Here is a 27279-nt window from a genome sequence, read left to right as displayed (position 1 = left end):
TCAGAAGGGTGGCGCCAGTGGAATCAAACTTCCCCTTTATAGTGCCGTCGTACGTGTTTTACGTCACCGCGTTTGAGAACGACAAGATTTTGTCTTGACAGTGAGTACGCAAAGAAAGCTTGTCAAGATTCTCGACAAGCCTAAGGCCCCGTACACACGACCAGTTTCCTCGGCAGAATTCAGCTTCCGACCGAGTTTCTGGCTGAATTCTGCCGAGGAAACTGGTCGTGTGTACACTTTCAGCCGAGGAAGCCGACGAGGAGCTCGACGAGGAAATAGAGAACATGTTCTCTATTTCCTCGTTGTTCTATGGGAGCTCTCGTCCCGCCGAGCTCCTCGGCGGCTTCAGGGCTGAACTGGCCGAGGAACTCGATGTGTTTGGCACGTCGAGTTCCTCGGCCGTGTGTACGAGGCTTAACAAGGAACTCGTCGAGGAAAACGATGTTTCATTTACGACGAGTTCCTCAGTCGTGTGTACGAGGCCTTAATATGTACACAGGCACGTACCGGTTGGAAAGCCATGGAGTGGACAGTAGTGGGCATACATAGGATTTATCATTTTGAAAAACAACTGTTCATATTAGCGATTTTTAGGCCAGTGTGCATGGAGCCTTAACAAGATGAATGAATGTACCTATTTTTATGAATGGGTTCATAATTAATTTATTCACACAGTGGGGTTCATTTACTAAAATTGGAAAGTGTAAAATCTGGTGCAGCTCTGCATAGAAACCAGCTTCCATTTTTAATTAAACAAGTTGAAGTTAGAATCTGATTGGTTACCATGCTGAACTGCACCAGATTTTGCACTCTCTAGTTTTAGTATTATTATTTAAATTATTATTAATTTTAATTGTATAATGGCTTTGAGCATTTTTTTATTTTTATCGTGTAATATTAATAAAGGTTGTGTTGTGTAAATTCTTGAGAACAAACTATTTTTTACACTTGTTTAATAACGCATAGTTAGCTCCATCTCTGGGAACACCCACTGAGCAGTGCCATGTTTGGCCATGTAAATATACTTGTGGGTGTGCAGGGATGAATACTGCTTGCCTGGCTGTAAGTTCACCTAAGAATTTAGAGTCATGAATTCCTCACACTTGAAAGAATCAGATAGAGATATAGCATGCTTACATTTCCATTTTTATTTCATAGTGACAATAATATCTACTTAATTAAATTTATATTTTCTGCAAGGAATGTCAAACATTTTACAGCTTAATAGAGCACTGCTAATGATAAAAATAACTCACTGATCATGCACACATACTTTTTTAGTCAGTTTTATAAATGCAGAAAAGTAAAACATAATATTTAAATGCCTTGTGTAGTTTTATTTACGGTATATATGTACTTAAATTTAGATATTATCTCTGCCGTATTATATATTTATTAATGGATTATTTTTTTTATACGGCAGCTGCTATTATTCTTTCTTTTATGTCTTGATTACATTAACATGTATGTAGAAATATATTAGTAATTATTTTCTTTTATATGAAAGTTTAGTGATCATGGCAGCTGCTCAGCAGGGGTGGTTTGTAACACTTTAATGTTTATGGGGGGTGTAAATATGTTATTTTTTATGTACCATATTTTATTTTTTTTACGCTGTGGACAGGAGGAGACTGACAGTTTTGAGGAAGAAGGACAGTGTTTTTTACTTCCTGTTGTGAAGCATATCAATTAAAAAAATGTATTGAATCAAGTTTTCTGATGAATTTAGACCAATGTGTGTTCTGCTACATGTTTTTAACAGAAGGGTCCCAATAGGCATATGTTGTTTGGTTTGCCCAGGGGTTTGTGGCATCTGTAAACTATGGGATATATACTGGCATTTTTAATACCCTTTTTTTTTAACAAGAGAACATTTTTAATACCTTTAATTTTCATTTTTTTTTAACTAGTAATGGCGGCGATCAGCAATTTTTTTTATGGTAATACTATTTGTGCTGTAAAATCTATCGCTATTAACCATAAAGAATGGGAGATCTTGGTGGAAACCTTTACCCAACATGGAAAATCAGTGCATTAAAAAAAATAATTAATGCACTCCACAGCACATTTAACAGATCACATGTACCTGCAACAGGGCACCTGTGAAATCTTCATTTTATAACCTACCTGTAGGTACACAACCTCTTCCTGAAATCATCAGTATTTTGCAAAGTGAAACTCGCACATTTATGCTGCGACCTTCTTTCAGTGCAAAGCCTATCCAAAGATTGACAGGACTTCTCATACCTGAGTAGGTCTGAACCTGGGCAAAAAGTCCCAGATCTCCTGATGTAAGTTGTACATGTCCATTGGCCTGATATACTGAAGGGAGCTGACACAAGTACAAAGTAAATCATAGTGAGTATGCTCTTTTTCTGTCTTTGCTAAATAAGTTGGAAAATTATTTCAGTAAAGCTAGCCATATGTTATATAATTTTCTCATTCAATTTCCTTAAAATTGACCTTCAACTATGTAGTACAAGAGCCTGCCTGATTGCATATTAAAAGTGTTTAGTTCTGACCCCTCATATTATAGGGTTTTGGTAAATCTAAAAGAAAATTGTAAAAGAAAATTGTATAATATATGGCCAGCCTAAATCGTTATTTTCAGAATAATATGTAGCTTTCAAAAAGATCAGTGTTTTAAACTTAAATAATGAATAACCAATTAAATTGTAATAACATATTGAGGGACTGATTTGCTTAAAGCGGAGTTCCAGTGGAACTTCCGCTTTTCGGAAACCTCCCCCCCTCCAGTGTCACATTTGACACCTTTCAGGGGGGAGGGGGTGCAGATACCTGTATAAAACAGGTATTTGCACCACTTCTGGGTATTGACTCCTGCAGGAGTCACGCTCCTTCGCGTCACCCCCCCCCCGCTGTCTTCTGGGAATGATTAGGTAGTGTAAATTAATACAGTTCACTGGGCTGACAAAATCTATATGAGATCCAGATACCATATTAGTAATATGACATTAATCTGAGTACACCTCACTTACACATATAAAAACACATATATAACTAGCCATAATACAGAGCTATTAAAATCTTGTTTTTTATTTGGATTTTATTGTGCTCTTTTCTTTTGTGTATTTTAATTGGTACCTTAACCACTTCAGCCCCAGAATATTTTTTTCCCACTTACTGACCAGGTCATTTGCTAATATGGCGCTGCGTCACTTTAACCGACAATAGCGTGGTCGTGCGACGCTGTACCAAAATAAAATTTATGTCCTTTTTTTCCCACAAATATAGCTTACTTTTGGTGACATTTGATCACTTCTACATTTTTTTTGTGCTATAAACATAAAAAGGGCAGCAATTTTGAATAAAAAACAATATTCCTTACTTTCTGCTATAAAACATTCCCAGTAAAAAATCTAATTTCTTCATCAGTTTAGGTCAATATGTATTCTGCTACATATTTTTGGTAAAAAAAAATCCCAAATAGTGTTTATTGATTGGTTTACACAAAAGTTATCAAGTCTACAAACCATGGGTTAGATTTATGCCATTTTTTTTACTAGTTATGGTGGCGCTCAGCGATTTTTAGTGGGACTGCAACATGGTGGTAGACAAATCTGACCCTAAGTGACACCTTTTATGGACCAGTGACACCATTACAGTGATCAGTTCTAAAAAAATGCACTGATCCCCGTATAAATGACACCGGCAGGGAAGAAGTTAACACTAGGGGGCAATCAAGGGGTTAAGTGTGTCTTAGTGAGTGATTTCTAACTGTGGGGGGGGGATTGTTACACTGGAGGAAAACAGAGATTGTGTTTCAGCTTAGCTGAAACAGAAGATCTCCCTTTTCCTCACTGACAGATGATTACCTTGTTTACATAGGCACACCGCTGCTCTGTGTCTCCTGTGAACGATCGGCGGGTCGTGGCTGCCATCATGGCCGCCGGACCCAGTGATCTGCTCCTGCTGTGTCCAATTAGAGCAGGAGCGGCGCATGCCCCCTACATCACATGCACAAAATCACGTTCAGGTACGGGATTTTGCACAGCTGGGCCTCCCTGCCCAGTATATGTATGCCGGGAGGTCCGGAAGCGGTGAAGGTATACTGTACCAATTGTTTTTAATGTTATAAAAATTGAAACAAAGAAAACTGGAGGTGTCAACACTAGTCAGACTTTGACTGTTAATGCAAGTAAAAGAATGAAATCTCACACAATCTCAAGTGATTGATGTGAACAATTTTACTAATTTCATATGCTTTAGATGTTATAACTCTGCAAGTCAAAGTGGAGTGAACAAAATATTTTTTATTAGCTTGAAATACGGGAGCTGGAGGAAAAAAAATGGAAAAGGCCATAAGTTGACTGAAAATATGTTTAAGAATACCAATGGTTGAGTTGACTGTGGGCTCTGGATTATTATTGGTGTTATGATTGTTTTGGAGCCACACAACAATTTTGCCTGTGCTGTCATACATATTGTGGTATGTATAACCAGATTTGCATATTCAGAAGGAAGACAGAGAAAAAAGTTTGCAGGAAAACATTTTATGTGGCATTGCTGGGCATATGCAATTGCCAATATATCTGTGAAATGTAAATTGCTCATGGATAGTAAGAAAACCAAATGTACAGGTAGAAGTAGTGTACCAATCTCCAGTGCCTGGTTTTAAAGAGCATTGTTATTTACAAAGCAATGTTAAGACAAGCAACAAGTCACTAATTCAACAATGTAATTCAACAACGGGCACACGCGTCGGGACCGGGGGCAAGCGGGGGGCGCGCGAGCGCCCCTCTTGGCTGATTCGCGAGACGACATAATATTACGTGATCTCGTGCAGCTGAGCCGGCTGGTCACCAAGCGGTTAAAGAACACAACATACAAGGATATGGGAAATGATTGTCAACACTGACACACGTACACATACACAGGTTGAACTGGATGGACTATTGTCTTTATTCAACCTTACCTACTATGTAACTATGTAAGTCCCAGATATCTTCTCAGTCATCATTGTCCAAATGCAGGGCATCCCTCTGTCCCCAAGCTTTCAAGAACCCAAGCGTAATGTATTTTTAAATCTATCAGAATTCAAAATATTTGTAAAATGTAATAATGCATTACAGCGCTGCTATGTGTCCAATAGGCTGCTTTCTACAAAATGCCAAAAGTACTGATTTCCACTGCTGAAAAATTAACAATGAGAAGAATATTTAATATAGGGTGCTTCCACGACACTTGTGCCACAAAGCATGAATTTTTCTAAAGAGAAAGAGCAGATGCTTTCAAATGGCCTGTTTCTAATTGAAAGTCTATTAGGAGCTGTACACATAGGGGATTGAAGAAGGAATGAGTCATTCCTCTAAGTATTGTATTTTGTGTGTAATTTGAGCTAATGCTCAAACATGGGGACAACACACAAACTGCATATACAAATATTGTCCCTGGTAGGCATGAAATATATAGATATATGAGGACCCAACTGCTACATGTATACAATTTTTGTCCTGTAGGCAATGTATGTATATATCACGTAGGCTGAAAGACCCAGCCAACACTTAAACACTAAAACACCTTTATTCACAAAAAAAAAAAACAATATACAGAGCATTTCATGTGCTCTTTCCCCCCCTAGGCAATGCAATAAGGCCAATGAAAAACAATTTCAAAACAACATTTACTTTACCAACCTTCTGGATCTCCTTTGGTTGCAATTCATTGATAATATTGCTAAGTGGGCACAGGCATGCATTGAATAGATATCTCCAGCACCAGTCGTATCTTGGGCTAATATTGACTTTCTGGGATAATACAATCCAGCTGATCAACTATGCCCTGAGTATACTATTCTTATATGAAGGTGTGGCAGAAAATATAATGCTAATCATCAAATGGTCCAGAAATTTTTTTTGGATCTCAAAACAGTGCTCTAAAGTCTACCGTAAGGGCCGTTACATTTTGATGGAATTTCCTAGGATGAATGGCCAAGCAGACCTGAAAATTTCATTTATCAACATTGAATGCTGCTAATTTTAGGTGATTTCTATCAATTGTTGGTCCAGGTTTTCCTTAGAATGTTGATGAGCAGTGTATATACTTTCATATGCATTAAATGGTGTAGAGGCACATGCGTGACACTCACATTTTCCCTCACTGTCCCCTCAGAATAACTCAACACACAGCCATTAATGTCTAAACCATTGCCAACAAAGGCGAGCACACCCCTAAGTTAAAGTGTCCAAATTGGGTGCCAATATTTTGTGTGGCCCTCCATTATTTTCCAGCACTGCCTTAACCTTCTTGGGCATGGACTTCACAGGTTACCACTGGAGTCCTCTTCCACTCCTCCGTGATGACATCACAGAGCTGGTAGATGTTAGACCTTGCGCTCCTCCACCTTCGGTTTGAAGATGTCCCACAGATGCTCAATAGGGTTTAGGTCTGGAAAAATGCTTAGCCAGTCCATCATCTTTACGCTCAGCTTCTTTAGCAAGACAGTGGTCGTCTTGGAGGTGTGTTTGTGGTCGTTATCACGTTGGAATCCTGCCCTTTGGCCCAGTCTCCAAAGGGAGGGGATCATGTTCTGCTTTAGTATGTCACACTACATGTTGGCATTATTGGTTTCCTCAATAAACTGTAGCTTCCCAGTGCCGGCAGCACCCATGCAGCCCCATACCATGACACTCCCACAACCATGCATGACTGTAGGCAAGACACACTTGTCTTTGTACTCTTCACCTGGTTGCTGCCACACACGCTTGACACCATCTGAACCAACTATGTTTACCTTGGTCTCATAAGACCACAGGACATTGTTCCAGTAATCCATGGCCTTAGTCTGCTTGTCTTCAGCAAACTGTTTGTGGGCTTTCTTGTGCATCATCTTTAGAAGAGGCATCCTTCTGGGATGATAGCAATGCAGACCAATTTGATGCAGTGTGCAGCATATGATCTGAGCACTAACAGGCTGACCCCCCACCCCTTCAACCACTGCAGCAATGCTGGCAACACTCATACGTCTATTTCCCAAAGACAACCCCTGAATATGACCCTGAACAACTGCACTCAACTTCTTTGGTTGACCACGGCAAGGCCTGTTCTGAGTGAAACCTGTCCTGTTAAACTGCTGTATGGTCTTGACCACCGTGCTGCAGCTCAGTTTCAGGGTCTTGGCAATCTTCTTATAGCCAAGGCCATCTTTATGTAGAGCAACAATTTTTTTTTTTAAGATCCTCAGAGAGTTTTTTGCCATGAGGTGCCATGTTAAACTTCCAGTTAACAGTATGAGAGAGTGAGAGCGATAACACAATTTAACACACCTGCTCCCCATTCACACCTGAGACCTTTTAACACTAATGAGTCACATGACACCGGGAAGGGAAAATGGCTAATTTTCCCCAATTTGGACATTTTTACTTAGGGGTGTATTTTGAGGGGACAGCAATTTTACACTGTTATACAAGCTATACACTCACTACTTTACATTGTAGCAAATGTGTAATTTATTTAGTGTTGTCACAAAGATATAATAAAATGTTTACAAAAATGTGAGGGGGGTACTCACTTTTGTGAGATACTGTATGTTTCAATTTTTTTTAGCCTTAGGCCCTAGAGAGGATAGGTGTATAGATAAAGATTATTCGTCTAAAGATGCATTCATACATTTATGTATGAGATTGAATATGAAGTTTGAAGAATAAATACATGATGGTAATACCATTTTGGGGTTGGTTTATTAAAGAAATAGAGACTACTTACTAAGAAAAATGTTCACTTTGGAAAATGCAGTTTTACTAAGCTTTGTAATTATTCACTTAGCTTAGTGCATACAATCAAGCTGAGTTTGCTTAAGGCAGCCCATAGATGGTGCAAATTTATTTCCTGCAACCAAAGGTTGCAAGAAAGAAATTCACATGATTCCCCCATCAGCACAGACAGTGCAGACAGGGGAATCTCTCCTGGTGAGCAATTTTCTTCTCCCATCAGGGGGAGGGGAAAGCAGCCCTGCCGGGAGAAGACATTGATTATCGCTAGCAGCTATAGCAGCTGCTTGCGATAATCAGAAGCAAACCCAGCAGGCTGGTTGTACCCAAGTTGATCGATCGATCGATCAACTTGGTACATTCAGCCTGCCCATTAATGGTTCAAATCTTGGCTGGTTCCTGCTGAGCCAGTCAAGATTTAAACCATGTATGGCCAGCCTTAGTTATCCAATCACGTGCAACCAAAAGTCCTGTTTTCTATTTTCCTTGCTCATTATTTGGTATTCATTGGGGTTGATTTACTAAAGGAATTGAGGCTGTTTCCCTAGGTAGGTAAGGGATCTGTTTGCAGAGTGAATGCTAGTGAATAAGAGGAAGCTGTGTTCACTTTGAATGTCCAATCATGTGCAAGGGAAATAAAAAACACTTTTTTTTCTAGCACATAATTGGGTAATCAAAGTGAATGCAGCTTTACCTAATTCTCTAACATTCTCATTAAATGAGAAACATTCTATTTGCTAGTTGCTGCCCCTATGTGGACACACTTTCACTTTACTTATTAAGTGTAATGATGATTCACTTTGCCAAGTGAACAATCTCTATTCCCTTGGTAAATCATCCAAATTGGGTTAATAGTTAAAGCCGACCTTCAGCCAAAAATGAAACTTATCCCAATATTCTTCCTCCGCTCTAGCCTATAACTAAATTTCAGTTTGTTTGTTGATGGTACCCACTCTTAACTACTTGTTTCTTGCTTAGAATATAATGACATTGCCTTGGTCTGCTTTGCTCTCCTTCAGCCTCCTGCGGGCAATGTCACATATCCCAGGAAGCTACAGGACCAATCTCATGGCAGTTAGCAATTTTGTACATGCACAGCAGGGGGGCGAATGTGAATAGTTAGCAAGTCGCAGGCAGCTCCTAAAGCCAAGATAGCAGCTCAGAGGATATAAAGACTTGAAAAGAGTTGACTCTGTGAAAAAGAGTGCTGGACTTCATGGGATGATGTGTATCTGTTTCTTAAAAGTCAGCAACTACAATATTTGTAGCTGCTGACTTTTCATTTTCACACTCCCGAGAAAAGTTCCTAAATAGTTTTAGCTTTTTTTATACTGATTTGATATGTATGACTTTTTTTAACTTTTTGTGTTGGATACTGTCTAAATATATATATATATATATATATATATATATATATATATATATATATATATATATATATATATATATATATATTTCTCTTTATATTTTACAAATGAAAGTCTGATTTATTTACATTTTACAATTATGTTTTCACCAGTCAGTACAGTATTTTTTTATTTTTTATTACCTTAAATTTCTGATTTATGTTTTTTTCTTTTAAATACGGTACACAGTCTGCATTCAATTCTATTTGAAGCTTTTTAAGGGTTAAGCATATAAGGTAAAATATTGTGTATTTCCAGTAAGTACACATTATGAGTTATTAATGATACTATTTACCTGATATTTATTTTATGTGCCTTTCACATTTTTACTTGTCTGCTCGTTCATGCTTTCAGGAATGTTACATGTAGTATATAGATTTCTAGATCCCCACTATTGTATATGGTATCAAATAAATACAGTACCACCCTTACTGAACAGCTGCTATGATCAAACCAATTACTGTAAAAAAAATCTGAAAATAGTATTTTGTTCAGTAGTCTGCAAAGACACACTGAGAAAGAAGTGTTAAGCAAAACCATGATGGTATAAAACATCGGGGAACAGAAAGGACAGTCTGTATATGTAAAAAACAAACATGATATTTCCATGCAATATATAATTATATTACCGTATATACTCGAGTATAAGCCGACCCGAATATAAGCTGAGGCACCTAATTTTACCACAAAAAACTGTGAAAACGTATTGACTCGAGTATAAGCCTAGGGTGTCCATCTGCATACCTCACTGTGCCTCACTTTGCCTCACTGTGTCCATGTGCATGCCTCACTGTGTCCATGCCTCACTGTCCCCATACCTCACTGTGCCCATGCCTCACTGTGTCCATGCCTCACTGTGCCTCACTGTGCCTCACTTTGCCTCACTGTGTCAATGTGCATGCCTCACTGTGCCCATGCCTCACTGTGCCCATGCCTCACTGTGTCCATGCCTCACTGTGTCAATGCCTCACTGTGCCCATGCCTCACTCTGCCTATGCCTCACTGTGGCCATGCCCCACTGTGTCTGTGCCTCACTGTGTCCATGCCTCAGTGTGTCCATGACTAGACTTACGTTTAACATGGGAGTATATAGAAGGGGTGCCCGACTTGAAAAATTGGTGCTCCCCAGTCGTAGGTGCCCTCAGGAAACAAACTTGTAGAGGAAGAGTGAGGCTATATGTGTGCCAAGTTTGGGGTCCAGGGGACCTACGGCCAGCCAGTACCAGGTCCCCAAAGTCCGGAAGATCAGGCGCAAAAAGGTAACTCGAGTATAAGCCGTGGGGGACATTTTCAGCACAATAAAATGTGCTGAAAAACTCAGCTTATACTCGGTATGTAACGCTTTTTATACATTAATACATAGATAACACGATTCACATTAAACACAAACATAAATGCATACATACATTCATAATAATGAAAAATAAAGGTATAAAAGTATTGCATTTTTGCAAGGGATTGTTTTTTTTACCATATGAGTAAATAAGAACGGACTTATTTATCATACTAATTATTTCAAGGCAATAATGCTGATTATTTTTGTTAATATCTTTTTTATTTTATTTTTTGCAAGTAATAGGAAGGGTAGAGATAATGATTAAGTTATACTGAAATGTTTCTTCTTGTTTTAGTAACTCTGCCATTTACTAAATTACTTTATTTAAAGAGAAACTTTAATAGTTGCAGGTCAATTTTATTAATTTTTTTCTTCATAAAGTTAGCTAAAGTGTTAGCTCAACAAAAATAACTCTTTTTAGTCACGATCTCTCTCGCTCAGCTGTCCAGTAATGAATAAGTAACTACTGACTACATTATATTCATATGAAATATTAATATTTATCTTACAAAAAAAACTGAGGTAAGCAGGTAAGTAATTCTATACAAGTGACACTGCGATGACAGGGTCACTTTAATACTCTTTTTCCCCCTGGCATAATTTTTCTTTTTCACTGGTCCATGCCCCTCTTGTACTTAAGTGACTTTTTTTCATAAATGGGGCAATTAATAATAACTGGACTGCAGCCAATGCTGTACATTTCTCTACTTATATAAATATACAGCACTGAAAAGGTCATTCTGTCTAACCTCATATGAACCAGCCGTGTCCTATTAAGCATCATTTAGCATTTCCATGGATATGAATATTCTTCTTTTATGAGGATAAGTGCTTCTATTTCATGTAGTAGCTCATATTTCATTCACACTTGTGTACTTAATACTGCTACGCCAGCAGTCAGGACATGATTCACTTTACAGAAATTGAGCTAGGAATAAAATGCTCCTGTTTGCAGGGAGTTAAGGTAGCAGTTGACCTCTAGGATGCTGGAGTGCAGGACCAGCCCTCTAACCAATTCTTATGTTTGTTTATGCATACAGGACTTGGAGAAGCCTGGGGCCATGCTAGCAGACCAAGCACGTTGGATAATGTTGGTCGAGAGTTGGGATCTCATCTTTTACAGGTACTAAATTTAGGGAAAACTACCATATCTGATTAATCATTACAAAATGTAGACCTTTCAGTGAACTCTTAATTATAACTTGGTGTAATTTATACTAGTTCACGTGCATTCGTTTTATTGAATTAGAAAGTAATGAAAACAGCTACCATATTATAAATGTTATGTTTGTATGTAACCTTTTACACTACAGGCTTTTTCAATAGTAACTCATGGCAGAAAATCTGCTTTCAGCTTTCATTAGATTGGATGAATATATAAAATAAAAGATAAATCCTGATTGGTTAATATGGATTACTACTGCACATTGCTCTTTATTTTTAATAAAAGATCAGCCCACCTAACCTGATATCTCATATTCTGTTAGATGATAGTAGCTTAGTTTATTTATCCACCAGCGAGATCATGGTGCTGGAATTCCAATATCATCCAGCGGACATTTTACATGAGTCTTATGCCTTGTACACATGGTCGGACTTTTGACCGTGCAAAAGTCCGCCGTGAGTCCGTCGGAAGTCCGACGGAAAGAAAGAGAACAGATTCTCTATCTAAGGTCCGTCGGACTTCAGAAAAAAAAGTCAGATGGAGGCTACACACGGCCGGACTTTCCAAGAAAAAAAGCCTGTCTGACTTTTTTTCTCTGAAAATCCGGCCGTGTGTACGAGGCATAACTGTCCCTGTTGCTTGTTTCCTGTATTTTATATGATGGGGAGAGAAGCAAGAGGAGACAGAAGAGTGTTGGAGACAGAGGATTGAGTCTTTGATTCATAATAGTAGAGCACAGCTAGGATCTATAGAGGGAGATGGAAAAGATGGATTATCTAAAAGGTAAAGAAGACTAGTGGATAAATTGACATACCGGCATCTATTAAAGATGGGTGCATTCATGCTTTAGGGGTTTTAGTTTAAAACAAATGTCATTATTATCATGCAACGTTTATGTGATAAGCTTGCTAAATGTTAAATTTAGCTATTTGTGATATATATAATAATGCTTACTGACTGTTACATTTTAGTGATCTGTGATGTGATAATGCTTGCTGACTGTTACATTTTGGCTACCTAATTATGAAAAATAAGGGTATATGTATATGGGATTTGTATTGTCAAAACATGCTTTCATGCAATGATAGGATATTTTTATTTTGTAAGATTGTCACCAGTGTGAATAAGAAGTCCAGGAAATAAGACTGTAATAGGAAGAATGAGTGTTGAGTTTAGGAAAATACATATCTAATCCCCTGTTGTTACTTGTATAAACTGTTTATCAGATACCAGCATTGTGAGAGGCAGAATCGTCTGTAAAGTCGATTTCTGCCTTGTAGTAGCTTAAAGCCACTTTCCCTGCTGAGAGTCGTATATCTTCACAGTGTTTACAGGTGATAAGCTTTTGATATGTTAAACAATAGAAGATTAAACTCATTTCCCATATAGCACTATCTTGCCTAACACCATGTTTGATTCAACAATGAGATGTTTAAATCAGAGGTGAAGGGACATCTGACCACCCAAGCGCTCTTGAAATGTAAATAGTATTTAAATTGCTGCACTCTGGGTGTTTGGGTAGGGGAATATGAATTTGCTGTTTAGTTTATTTTCTTTTCTCCTACTTAGACCTTAGATGGTTTCATCTTTGTGGTGGCTCCTGATGGGAAAATCATGTATATCTCTGAAACTGCTTCAGTCCACCTGGGCTTATCACAGGTAGGTGATTGTAGCTGTTTGCTCATGTACAATTACTCACACTTGTAGCTGTTAATCAGAGGATGTATTAGGTTGCTACTTTTTATCTGCAGATAAGCACTAAAAGGATATGTGGTGTGTGGACTCTGTTAAGGAGTTTTTCTAGAACCAGTGGGAGATGCAAAAATGTTTCCAATAATGTATCTATCTATCGCTCTCTTTCTGATTTGTACAGGTGAAAACCTATCTGTATGATACATTGTTTTTCCACTCTGTTTGACTGCAAGTACCCAAACACATGAGATGATTGCTGACTTTTGGTTTGGGCAATAAATATCATGTCAGGTATCAGCAGGCCACTGTAAAGACCCCCTGTTGACTTAGTTTTGGCTGATTGTTATTGTTTCCATCATGTCTATGCAAACTAGTAAGGAGATGGAGGTTATCAAATTTCATCTTTGTTTTTTCAGCACACATAAAAAAAAAAAAAAAGTCAGCCTGACAAATCCTTTGCAGTTCTAATTGTGGACTCACAAGGGCTGTCAAAACATTGTTAACTTTCCATATGGACTGATTCTTTAATAGTGAAAAACAATGAGCATGAAAGTTAGGTAACACTGTGCATTTATCATGTCATTTGTAGCACCATCCTCACATGTGATCAATAAGAATGGCTACATTATGATCATGTTCAACTGAAGATGTTATAACTATGCAACCACATTTTCTATTCCACCCAATTTGTTTAGCATAAGTGGGAATATTATTGTTACCGTAGTTTTAAAATAACTTAATCTGTCTGAAAATCAGATAGGTCAAATAGGGGTATTTACTTACAAACAGTGTGTTGCCTATTTCAAAGATTACACAATAGTATTAAATTGGATTCATATAAAGACAGAAACAAGTGTACAAAATAACACATAAATTCAATCAACAAACATTTAAGTGACCATTTATCACACATATAAACAGATGAGGTGAACATAAAATTCCCACAAGTGAATAATGCAATAATCACTGCATATATAATATCGAGTGAAAAATTGGTGTTGCCATGGCAAATAAAAAAATGATCCAAGACACCTCCTGCTAGTGTGACACGCTTCTTACCAGATAGAAGGATCCCTCAAAGAAGGATACTATAATTACACCTTCACAATTATCCTATAATCCTGAAATACCACTCTCAATGGAGATGTGGTCAAATAGGGCTCAATAAATTGGCCTGTGGATGCACAGTAAAAAAAATGATTTTGCATAGCTGCAAGAAAGACTATAATGATTAATGGTTTGCTTTTCCTTTTGCAGGTAGAATTGACTGGAAATAGCATCTTTGAATACATCCATCCTGCTGATCATGATGAAATGACTGCAGTGCTTACAGCTCATCAGCCCTACCATTCACATTTTGTCCAGGGTAAATCACAGCTCCATATCGCTGTCTGTGGAGAATCAGAGCTAGGTTATAGATCTAGAGGAATGTGACCTACAAGTAACACTGTTTGTCTTGCCTTGCAGAATATGAGATTGAGCGTTCATTTTTCCTGCGGATGAAGTGTGTGCTGGCAAAGAGGAATGCAGGTCTTACATGTGGAGGGTATAAGGTGGGTAATCTTCATGAGGGCTAGACTTGGTCTTTTGTGAACGAACCAATGAATAAAACTATGTCATGGATATACAAGACAATGGTGTATATATGTCTGAATTTGTAAATGTAGTTGCAATGGTTTTGTGTTTTCACCAAAACTGTGCTGTCTTGTATAATTATTTTACCGGCAGTCTTGGGGGAGCTCTTGTTCAATAGGAAGAGCATCAAATGGATAGATCTGTCAGAACAGACTTCTTCTTACTAAATAGGGTAACCAAAGTATTGGAAGCTCCTGTTATAAACTCAGTTTTTTTCTTTCATTTACAAAGTTGATTGAATGGCTGGCCTATCTGTACAGCACTCAAAATGGCTTTTATATATCAATTGAATGCAAATATAAAAATGTTTATTTTTTTTATGTACCTTGTTGCTGCCTTTGAAGTGCAGCAATAGTGTTCATAAATGCTCACATTGCTGGTCTGGCAAAGTTACATTGGGAAACTTGTGTGTAAGTCTGGCACTGAACAGATACCCATACATCTCCTGTGCTGGGTCATGGGAAACAGGAAAGAATTATTCTACCGATCTCTGTGCATAAACATTTTTCTGTGTACTTTTGTCAGGGCAGCAGTGTAGATCATAGGCAGAACACACAACATTTGGTGTACCTTTTTCCTTAGTAGCTAAAGCAAGCTGAACTGTACTTAATGTAAGAGTTGTTTGAATTTGGTACGATGTACCAACAAGGCAGTTACACTATAAGTATTATTACATATAAATCAGACTTAGCTTTCTATTAAAATGAAACTGACCTGAACCAAAATGTTTTTAAGGGTTTTAGTGCTGAAGTGTTGGTGTTGGTCTTCCAGAATGTCTTCTGTTCCTATGGGGCATTGACTTCTAGATTAAGCCCTGCCCCTAGCACAAAGCCCCAGCAACTGTTATTCAGTTGTCATATACCACCATCATGTTATGTCCACTTGAATTCTGGCATTTGGTAGCTTAACAACAGGGGGTAAGGTTTTTTCAAGAAGGGACATAACTTTATCTCTGCCACATTTGCAGCCTTAGCCTAGGATTCAATAGTGCTCAAAAGAGATTGATTTAGAGATTAACCCAGGTGCATAAAAAACTTCTTGAATTGTTATTAGTTAAAAAATATTTTTGACCAGGTCGGGTTCACTTTAATGTTTGTCTCCGATTTTTTCACTAGTTCACATAAACCTGTATTAAACACATCAATGTAAATTAAAGGATGTAAATAAATGTATGCTGATGTGTTCGGACTCTCTTTTTGTATGTTACAGGTTATTCATTGTAGTGGATACTTGAAGATCAGACAGTATAGTCTGGACATGTCACCGTTTGATGGCTGCTACCAGAATGTAGGCTTGGTGGCTGTGGGTCATTCACTCCCTCCTAGTGCAGTAACTGAAATCAAGCTTCACAGTAATATGTTCATGTTCAGAGCCAGTCTTGATATGAAGCTGATATTTCTGGACTCCAGGTAGGTTGGGTTTAGTTTTGTGCAATTATTAAAGTAACACTAACACTTACTTTAGTTACAGTAACAGTTTTTTTTAAGGAACTATTATTCATATGCCCTAGTAATATATAATGACATCCACAGATATTATTGTATTTGATTTATTTTGAAATTGCTGGAGCTCAATGGAATCATTACCTTATTCCACAGTAAAGTATATGTTTGTTAGTAGGATTCATTTTACAAAAAAATTATGTTTTTGGAGTATTTGAATTCACTCAAGGCATGTGCAACAGGTGGTGATTGTGTGGAAACTGCAGTTCAGTGCTTCTAAATGTAAAATATACCTAAGGAAAAAATATCCCTTGAGAGAGTTCAACATTGGGGGTATAGTATTGGCCAGCACTACAGAGGAAAAGGATTTGGTAGGACTTATTTCAGATGGCTGCAAAATGAGCAAACAATGTGGCCATGCAGTGGGAAAACAAATAGAATTCTAGGATGCATCACTAGAGGGATCATCCATAGGAAGAAGTATGTCCTGATTCCTCTATATAGATCATCAGTTATACTTTTTTTTAGAATACTGTGCCCAGTTCTGGAGCCCTTACTTACAAAAAGATATTGATAAAACATAACGGATTTAGAAAAAAATAGAGCAGACCACTTGGTTTTTTTTTTACCGTCACTCTGTGTTTCTATATATACATCAGTACCCATACAGTAGTCCACGCAAGGTAACTTGAAAAGGCTCTAATTATCATTTTTTGGTTACTTTAGAGTTGCAGAGCTAACTGGATATGAACCTCAAGATTTGATTGAAAAGACCTTATATCATCATGTACATGGATGTGATACATTTCATCTGAGGTGTGCACATCATTTATGTAAGTATGTTTTTTTTTCTCTTTCAATAACAACTTCCGGTATGCTTATGAAATTGCACTGTTAAATAGATATGGGATCTACAATATCACCTTTTTTTTCAGCCTTCTAAACTACAAATAGTACCTTAAAGGAAATTATAATTACCACCCAAGTCCCTTTGTTGACTATAATGGCATTATCATTTAGGGAACCATAAAATTGCTGTATTTATCCTTCCGTCTAGATATGTCTATCTGTCAATCTACAATGTCTGTCTATCTATCTATCTATCTATCTATCTATCTATCTATCTATCTATCTATCTATCTATCTATCTATCTACCTATCTATCTATCTATCTATCTATCTATCTATCTATCTATCTATTTATCCTCAGATACTGTATCTGGACGGGCATGTTGCTCATTAGATTATGGCAGACATTTTAAAATTTAAGCTGCCCAAAGAGAAGACTCAGACATGATGGCATGTTTTAAATATCTTTAAGATAATGTGAATCCAACATGAATTGTACAAAGAAGCAGTAGCAATCAGACAAAATAAACCTGCCCCATTGCTATTTCTCTGACTGCTCTTATACATCTGGATTTTGTTCAATCCCCATAGATAGGTTCTATAACACTTTTAAGTACACATTGAATGTGAAGCAAAGTTCTGTTACAGACCACAATTAAATTTATTGCCCCGTACACACTAGTAGTCTTTTTTCGTTCAACACAGCATGGCTGAACGAAAAAATAAAACTCACAGCTCAGTAGAATCTGCTGTACTAACTATCCAATGATTTCCCCTGCTGTTCTAGTTTGTTCTGACAGGGAGGCGTCCCCCCTCCCCACCATAACACTCCAATCAGCACTCTAATGCCGCGCACACACAATCATTTTTCAGCATGAAAAAAACGTTTTCAGCATGTTTAAAAAACACAGTTTTTCCAACTTCATCATTAAAACGACGTAGCCCACACACCATCGTTTTAAAAAAATGATCTAGCAAAGCGCGGTGACGTACAACACGTACGACGACACTATAAAGTGGAAGTACCATTCGCCTTTGGGCTGCTTTAGCTGATTCCGTGTTAGTAAAAGATGATTTGTGCTTTTTTGTCTGTTACAGCGTGATGAATGTGTTTACTCCATTATGAACGGTAGTTTTACCAGAACGAGCGCTCCCGTCTAATAACCTGCTTATGAGCATGCGCAGTTTTTTTACGTCATTTTAGCCCACACACGATCATTTTTTACAACCCTAAAAACGACATTGTTTAAAACAACGTTAAAAAATACAGCATGTTCAAATTTTTTTTTTTCATTTTTCAGAACCTGAAAAATGATTTGAAGCGCACACACGATCATTTTAAATGACGTTTTTGAAAAATATTTTTTTTTTCATGCCGAAAAATGATCGTGTGTACACGGCATTAGCCAATGAGAGTGCTGATCAGGAGCTGATCAGCAGACCTTTTTTGGCCACGCCCCTTCGACAGAAGCCAGCTGAATGGCAGGCTTCTGTCAGACTGACTCTAGTTCACATGGGCCGAATATCGGACAGTTTCTATTGAACTGACCAATGCCTCTTAAGAGTAATCAATAGCCAAAATGATTGTGGCTCAGTAGCATAGTACCTATGGGCTATATAAGAGTAATCTCATGGCTACCTATTACACACTGTCAAAATATTCTAAAACAGGTTAGGATCAAGAGAATTTTCTGTGTAAAAGATGTGATTCCAGCAGATAGGTGTTACTTTGGGTGCCAAAGGTTGTGTGCTTATAGACGATAGAAATAAAGCCCAGAGCATCATGCATCATACAGTAAAGCGATGTAAAAAAATATACTACGCAACTAACCATGTGATTCTGTCTATTATACAGTGCTTGTGAAAGGACAAGTTACTACAAAGTACTATCGGTTCCTGGCTAAACAAGGAGGATGGGTGTGGGTACAGAGCTACGCTACAATTGTGCACAATAGCAGATCGTCCAGACCACATTGCATCGTCAGTGTGAATTATGTTCTCACGTAAGTAATTTTGGGCATTGCTATTTTCCATTGTGACGGATAAACAGTCATCTCATCTGTAAATACTGCACTGTTGTTGGCAGATATTACTAAGGGAAAACGTCTTTTTGGTTCCTCATCATTCACACGTTATACATATTAGGATATTTATATGGCACTTAACAAGGACATCTGGTTTTCGTCAGTTCAGTGCAGTCTGAGTGTCTTAATTTCAACCAGATTGGTCAATAAATCCATAAAAATAAAAGTGATGGGATATATGTTTTTAATCTATTGCTTTTTTATCACATGAGACTGAACTTAAATGTCATTGATGTGCACTTTTGGCTCATGAGAGAATTGCAGCACTCAGACCTAGATGATTTTCCATGGGAATACAGTATCTGTAATGTAGCAAGATTTCCGCGTAAGGCAAATAAACCACATCTCTGCAGAGCTGTTGTGAGATCCTGTAATTCCAAAAAGGACTATTTGTCTGCCTTGTGAAGAACTAGGCCGTACCTTCAATATTAGGGACCAAAATACACCTATGCATCATCCTAAGAGAATGCTATATGAAATAAAACAGAAAAGTCATAAGAAAACATGCAAATGCATAACATTTGGAATAAGACCAGACGTATAACTACAGTAGCATTATTATAGGCCCCAAATGAACAAAAATGTTTGATTCTAATTTTTCCATTACAGGCTTTTGCACACAACACCTATTCTAAGTATGATGTGATATTACTTTCTCATAAAAAATAAAATATGTGATAGTTGTGGTAATAAGTAATATCTTAGATCAGTGGCTGTCAACTTCGTAAATAAAGGGTGGCTTAATTGCTTAGGGGTGCATAATAGCTTAGTTAAAATCAATTTGCTATCAGTACATTAAATCATGATACACCGCCAAAAAAGGTTCTATTGGTGTAAAATGTTATTGTAATGTTTAGTTGGCTTTGGCTCTCAGGGGTGCACTAAGAGGCGGAACCAGCTTCAAATAAGGCATCCAGGTGGATCCCAACAATATTGTCAGGATCCTTCCTGGTCCCTGAAGCAGCTCTGCCATGTCAGCTGATAGTGGGCAAAAGCCTACTATTAGCTGACTCTGAGTTACAGGAGAGCAAAAGTTAGTATACCCCTGTGACCCACAAGAGAAGTATGACCAAAAAAGCTTTAGCCATATTTTTCTTTTAACTTGCTGTTGCCCAGTTGCACTCTAAAAAAGAGTTGTTTGAATTGAGCTACATTGTACTTGATTTACTCCTTTGTGCAGACAATTTCTGCAGTATTGAAACATCAAGCCTAATTCATGCCACCAGGCTGATATTTTATATGCACCGGACATTGGACATTTGAGTGGATTGCTGTGTGGTTTGCTACAAGATATGACAGAAATTAGCATAACTCCAACATTTACACAGCTTTGCAATCATTAAGTTTCTGCATTATATTGTGTTTGATGTTTATGGAGTGGATTCAAATGTCAAGAACATCCAATGTATTTGTCGGCACCTAGGAATTAATAGGGAGAGGGGATTTTTTTTCCTCTGATATAATAAAATGATCAAAAGTTACAGTACTGTCAGTCACAGCACTTGCCCCCATCAGTCACAGAACCTCCTGCTGTTAGTCACAGCACCTCCCCTGTCTGACACAGTACCTACATTATCAATCAGCAACGGTGCTCCTCTCCAGTCCCGGTTGCAAGTCCTGTTGAGTGCCTCATATTATAGATTCTCTTTATAAAGACATCAGACACTGATGCCTCTTGTTGCTTCAGCCAGTGTAAATCAATACTACCAGATAGCCTATTCTCACTGTAAGTATTTTATACTTAAAGATTTATGTCATAGCATTACATTTTGAAATATTTACAGTGAGAATAGGCTATCTGATAGTATTGATTTATACTGGCTGAGGGCACAAGAGGCAACAGTGTCTGATGTCTTTATAGAGAGAATCTCTAATATGAGGCAGGCAGCAGATGCACTCAGTGGGACTTGCAACAGGGAGAATTTTCAATCTGGTTTTACTAATGCCAATGTTTCGAGCCAGGTAAAGCCCGCCTTTCTCACGAAAGGTGTAGTGCACATTAACATTACTAAAACCATTTTGGAAAACCCTCACATTGCAAGTCCCACTGAGTAGTGCATCTTCTGCTTACTTCATTATATATATATATATATATATATATATATATATAGATCTTTGTTTTGTATATATATATATATATATATATATATCTATATATAGAGATATATCTCTATATATATATATAGATATATATATATGTATGTATATACTGTAGTTAGGCTGTTAGGCTCAGTTCACACTATTGCGAATCGGATGTGGGTTTCCCCCACAGGAGAGTGTGACTGGCTTTCAATGGAGCAGATTCACATCTCACATCTCCGGTACGGCTGCGGAGTGGATTGCACATGAGTCCTGTGTGTCTTTGGCTCCCTTTCAGGTCCAAATTCAGGCACAAATTTGGGCCTGATTCATCCTTGAAACGGAGAACAAGGACGCACTGGACCCCTTCTGCAAGCCGCACCCGGCATAAGTGTGGACACAGCGTTAAACAAAATTTTAAAAGACCCTACCCCCTCCATACATATACATGCAAGTTTGGACAAATTTACTGTATGTGCATAAATGACAATTACTATAGGTGTGCGCATGGGGTGTGTTGGGTGTGTGTGGGCACATACTAATCACCCCAGCCAGCTTCGCAGAGACCTGCGCTATATACACTATTTTGTACATTACATTCTTCTGCGCTATATACACTCTCTTGTACATTAGACACTCCTGCACCATATACAGTATATAGTATATTACACACTCCTGCACTATATGCATTTTATTGTACATTACATACTTCCCACCAAAGTATTCATTTTCTCACAGTTGCTAATAGTTAAGCAGCCCCGGACTCTTCTAGTGAAGTTCTTTAGGGTAGGCTCAGACACAATCTTAACTCTATGTCTATATTCAGTGTAAGCAATTTTAGTTGGATTTTTTTTAAAGATTGTGCTGAGGTTTTTTCATGTCTGTTGGAATTTTGCTTGTGGCACAGCAATCTAAGCATATTTTATGGGTCTGAAGCATATTCCTGATTTATGTTCATAATTTCCTATTTAGTGAATACATGCATACTGTAATCTTAAGCTGCAAATTAGGTTGCACAAAAAAAGAGTAGTGTTCAGGATTGCCTTTGGAAGAGGAGGGGGAGGGGCACCAGCAAAAAGCAATGCTAATTGTGCATGTGCAATAAGTGTTTATTTAATTAATTAAACATTTTTTTTTAAATATTTGTTTATAGGGATTTATAGGAGTGTGCGTGCCTGTGTGTGTCTGTGTGCATGTATATAGATATATATATCTATATATATATATATCTATATGCACAGTACTGTCAAAAAGTTTTAGGCAGGTGTGAAAAAATGCTGTAAGTTAGAAAATGCTTTCAGAAATAGAAATGTTAATAGTTTATTTTTTATCAATTAACAAATCGAAACGTAATTGAACAGAATAAAATTCAAGTCACATCAATTTCAGGTGTGACCACCCTTTACCTTCAAAACAGCATCAGTTCTTCAATTCTTCTAGATACACTTGTTGAAGGAATTCAGCAGGTAGGTTGTTCCAAACAGAATTGAAGAATTGATGCTGGTTTGAAGGCTAGGGTGGTCACGCAAAATATTGATTTGATATGATTTCAATTTCCCTTCTGTTCATTTACTTTCCATTTTGTTAATTGATATAAAATAAACTATTAACACTTATAGTTCTGAAAACATTCTTAAAGTGTTACTAAACCCAGAACCTGCATTCACTATATCTGGTCTCCCACAGTACACAGAACATGGAAATGCAATAGCTTTAGCAAATATAAACTGCTAAATACCCTTTCTCATCAGCAGTATATAAGAGTCTTGTGACTTGGATCAGTCTCTGCTTAAGCTTGTAGGAGGAGTTTTCATTCTCCCCTGATCCTGTCTGGACAGTGCTGATTGGCTCTGTGCTGATCACATGCACTCTCCTAAAAAAACAACAACTCTCTAGCAATACACACCAAACTGAGCATGTGCAGCCTGACTCCTAATGCTCTGTTCTATCGAAAGATGGGTTGGGAGAGTTAAAGAAGGGGAGGCTCAGAGAAGGCAGTCTTTATACACAATGCAAGGGATTAACCCTTAGTCTTCACAGTGAGTATAACAAGCACTATTTACTGCATATACACACTGATTTTACTGCTGTGGGTTTAGTAACACTTTAATTTGCTGCATTTTTTCACACCTACCAAAAGATCAGTACACACAGGCAGAATGTCGGGAGACAAAAAATATCAGCTGACATTCTTCTTGTGTGTATGTTGGTCTGTCTGACAGAAGCGGACCGAACAGTCAGCTTTCGTCAGAATGTGCATGCTGGAAAACCAGCAGCCGACTGACTCCTGATCAGTGCTCTCAGTCAATGGCAGAGAGCTCTGATCGGGGTGTTCTGGCAGGGGGTGTGTGTCCCCCTGTCAGAACACAACAGCTAAGCAGGGAAGATCGCTGGACTAACCTTGCATAGTTAGAACATGGTCCCCCGAGTGGAGCTGTCAATTTTTTTCCGGGTTGCACGAAAAAAAACTGTAGTGTGTACCAGGCTTAAGAACTTTGCACAGTATTATACACACACACAGTACACACAAGCATGTGTGTTTGAGCTTTGGGGTTCACACCCTAATGCAATAGGCTGTGCACACCTATGCCTTAGTATTTTGGCGGTAAAGCTTTGGGAGTAGAACCTATATTCTACACAGAATGCTTGTTTTAAATAGGAATTTAATAAACCAGCATAGATTTTATCTGTCTTGTGGTGTTCTTTTGATATTGTTAGACAGCATGAAAATACTGTATGTAATTGTCTAAAGGCTGATTTGACCATTTATATGGTCTCTAAAGTGATATGCACAACTGTCACCCAATTAGACTGCCCACATCTGTAAGATTTGAATATCACCATGACTAGCCAAATTGCTTGAGGATGGTGCCTCTCAATACTGTGAATGAGTTCTCTGGTAGCCAGATCTTTTTGGGTAGCTTTCTCTTTATTGGTTCAACAAGCTTCTTTGATTTAATCCATCTGAATGATCTTTTTGTTCTCGAAGACAAATCCTCTGTAAACAGATAACACACAGCTCCTTTCTAAAGTGTAATCTGGTTTTGTTTTCACTCCTGATGCGCTCACGTGATTCCACAAATTACCCTTTGTACTACCAATCACCATAAATTATTTAGCTGTAAAACTTCAGGATCATGTTTTGGACTGCGAATAGCAGCCAACTGTTTAGTTAGGAGAGTTTCTGAAATGATCATTTTAGCATCTAAGTTGTTGTCAGTAAAAAGGTGATAAGATCTAATATCTGTATAAAAATCCATGTTACAAAAAAACCCACTCAAGAATCCATAACTATGTTGCTTCCTCTTTAGAGGTTGTTTAGACCTATTTACTTCATAGAGTGTTATGCAATTTGGAAAGTCTGTTAACATTCCTGCACTAGTTTTGCACACTATAGCTTTGATTAGTGTGTTATATGGCACACTCTCAAACTCTTAAACCCAGATGTTTGGGTGCACTGCCTGCAAGGCACAATGCTAAGCATTTTATTCTAGGATAGTAAGGACAGCACCAGAACTGCACTGAATATGCCAAGTGTCCTATGTAAAAGGCAAAGCAAATACATTTTTTTTTAGTGTATCAGATCAATGATCTACTTTTATGTGACCAACATGTACAGGCATACCCCACTTTTAAGTAAACAATAGGGTTTATTTACTATCGCTGAAAAGGGCAAAATCAGGCTCACTTCTGCATAGAAACCAATGAGCTTCTAACCCCGGCTTGTTCAATTAAGCTTTGGTAATAAAACCTGGAAGCTCGTTGGTTTCTATGCAGAGGTGGGCCTGATTTTGGACTCTCCGGCGATAGTAAATAAACCCCATTGTGTACTTAAAAGTGGGGTATGCCTGTAATACCAAATGCTTGTATTTAAAAAAATAAATAAATGCAAAAACAGTTTGTAATATAATGGTATTTTAGAGTTCATATAGTATCATGAATAAAACTATATACATATACCTTCATGTACTTTCACTTTACACATGTAAAAGACGATGATCCAAATTATTACAGTGAAGTGCAAACAGATGACCATATAAAGTAACTGAACCCAAGAACAATAAAGAAATATTGAAGGTTTAGTCTTTAAACACTTTTTGTTCAATCTTGGCAGTCACATAATACATACGGCAGGCAAAGTTGTAAGCTGTTCTTTGCTAGTGACATCATTACTCATCACCCCATTACAAGAAAATATGATGAACAAAGCCAAGGAATAAAGCTAAGCAGCTAATTTATTGTAAGCATTTGTAATAAATAGTAAACCTCTTTATTACTTGTGGTATTCTGATAACATTAGGGCCATATTGCATACTTCATACTACATTTTATCATTATCAGTTGACTGTTGACAATAGCTCTGAGTGATCATATACCTTGCTAAACCAAAGATTGTATAGCTAAGTAGAAAACTAGATTTATGTTGTTTTATTTTCATTAAAGCCTAAAGCCCTGTACATGATCAGAAAATGGTATGATTTTGAAGCGATCGTATGATAATCTGATCGTTGGTACACAGTTTGTCGAAAATTATCCGAAGGGACAAACATGAAAACTTTTCTTGTACAATCCCAGGTTGGGGGTGATAAAGGGGGGAGGGGAAGGGAGATGGGGCGATGAGGATGTGGGAGGTAGGGATTAGGTAGAGAGGCCCAGTAATCCCTAGATCTACTTGGGAGAAAGATCTGTCGGATTATTTGCATTTAGATGTGGGGAGCCTCCACCTCTCATGATTCCTTTCGCATTCCATTTGGGGAATAATTATGATATATATGGCAGTTATGATGAGGTCCTAGGATATTCACCTTTTATATACAGGCGGTCCCCGGGTTACAACCATCCAATTTACAAACAACTCCTACTTACAAACAGAGATAGACAACAGTAAGTGAGAGGAAATCTACCCCTGGGAAGGGAATTCACTCTTGTAAGAATTATTATGGGAAAAAGGAGTCTCCACTCCACTTGATTTATCACCAATCCTTGTTTCCACAACAACCTAAAATTTTCAAAATCCAATTGTCATAAGGACAGAAAGTAGGAATCTTCCGAACAGGGGCACAGACAGCAAAACAAATGTTACAGGGGTGGTAACCTTTCCCTATGTTATCCAAAAAGCTTACATTTTTTTTTTTTTTTTGTCTGGAGCTACACTATTGTGTCATATTGTATATTGTAAATTGTTTCTAAAATTAATAAAAATAATTGATACTGGTAAAAAGCTTTTAAACACCAACATTTTTTTTTTAAATAAAAAAAAAGATTTTGTCACCCTAGAAAGGAAGCACACCCAGGGGCAGGGGAACTGGCAGGATCAAGTAGTATGTGGGACATAAAAGAAAAGCAAAAAATAAAAATCACTACTCTTATTAAAGGTGAAGTGCTTTTTACTTTGAGTCAATAGATTTAACCTACTTGAATGGTCTCTAATTTTCAAAGAAGGTTCTATTATGTACTACAGTCATATGGCATTATCTAATACTTACAACTTAGTATAGTGCTATGTTGTTACATATTTTTTTCTAATGAAGCTTTGTAGTTTAAAGTGAAATTGTGTGTATTACTCTTACGGCAGTGCAATCTTCTTTGTAACAAAGAAACTCACAACAGCGGAGACAGTTAGGCCCCGTACACACGACCGAGTTTCTCGGCAGAATTCAGCCAGAAACTCGATCGGAGCTGAATTCTGCCGAGAAACCCGGCCGTGTGTACACTTTCGGCCGAGGAAGCCAACGAGTTCCTCGTCGAGCCAAGTAGAGAACACGTTCTCTATTTCCTCGTTGTTCAATGAGGAAAGTTGGCTCGCTGAGATCCTCGGCGGCTTCACACAGAACTCGACGAGCAAAACGATGAGTTTTGCT

The 27279-nt window shown here is 37.8% G+C and overlaps 1 protein-coding gene across 1 annotated transcript in view; it reads left to right on the top strand.

Annotated features, from left to right (window-relative positions):
* Positions 1-27279, top strand: part of SIM1 (SIM bHLH transcription factor 1) — a 108855-nt gene that overhangs the window by 41535 nt on the left and 40041 nt on the right. The window contains exons 3-9 of the mRNA XM_040350154.1: positions 11513-11595; positions 13207-13296; positions 14587-14695; positions 14797-14882; positions 16174-16373; positions 17133-17239; positions 19111-19258. Coding sequence (XP_040206088.1) covers positions 11513-11595; positions 13207-13296; positions 14587-14695; positions 14797-14882; positions 16174-16373; positions 17133-17239; positions 19111-19258 — 823 coding nt within the window. The remainder of the gene's footprint in view (positions 1-11512; positions 11596-13206; positions 13297-14586; positions 14696-14796; positions 14883-16173; positions 16374-17132; positions 17240-19110; positions 19259-27279) is intronic.

Source organism: Rana temporaria, chromosome 4 (genome assembly GCF_905171775.1).
Source record: "Rana temporaria chromosome 4, aRanTem1.1, whole genome shotgun sequence".
NCBI classification, from domain to species: domain Eukaryota; kingdom Metazoa; phylum Chordata; class Amphibia; order Anura; family Ranidae; genus Rana; species Rana temporaria.
The sequence above is the reverse complement of the archived record's forward strand: the minus strand, read 5'-3'. Positions and strand labels throughout refer to the sequence as shown.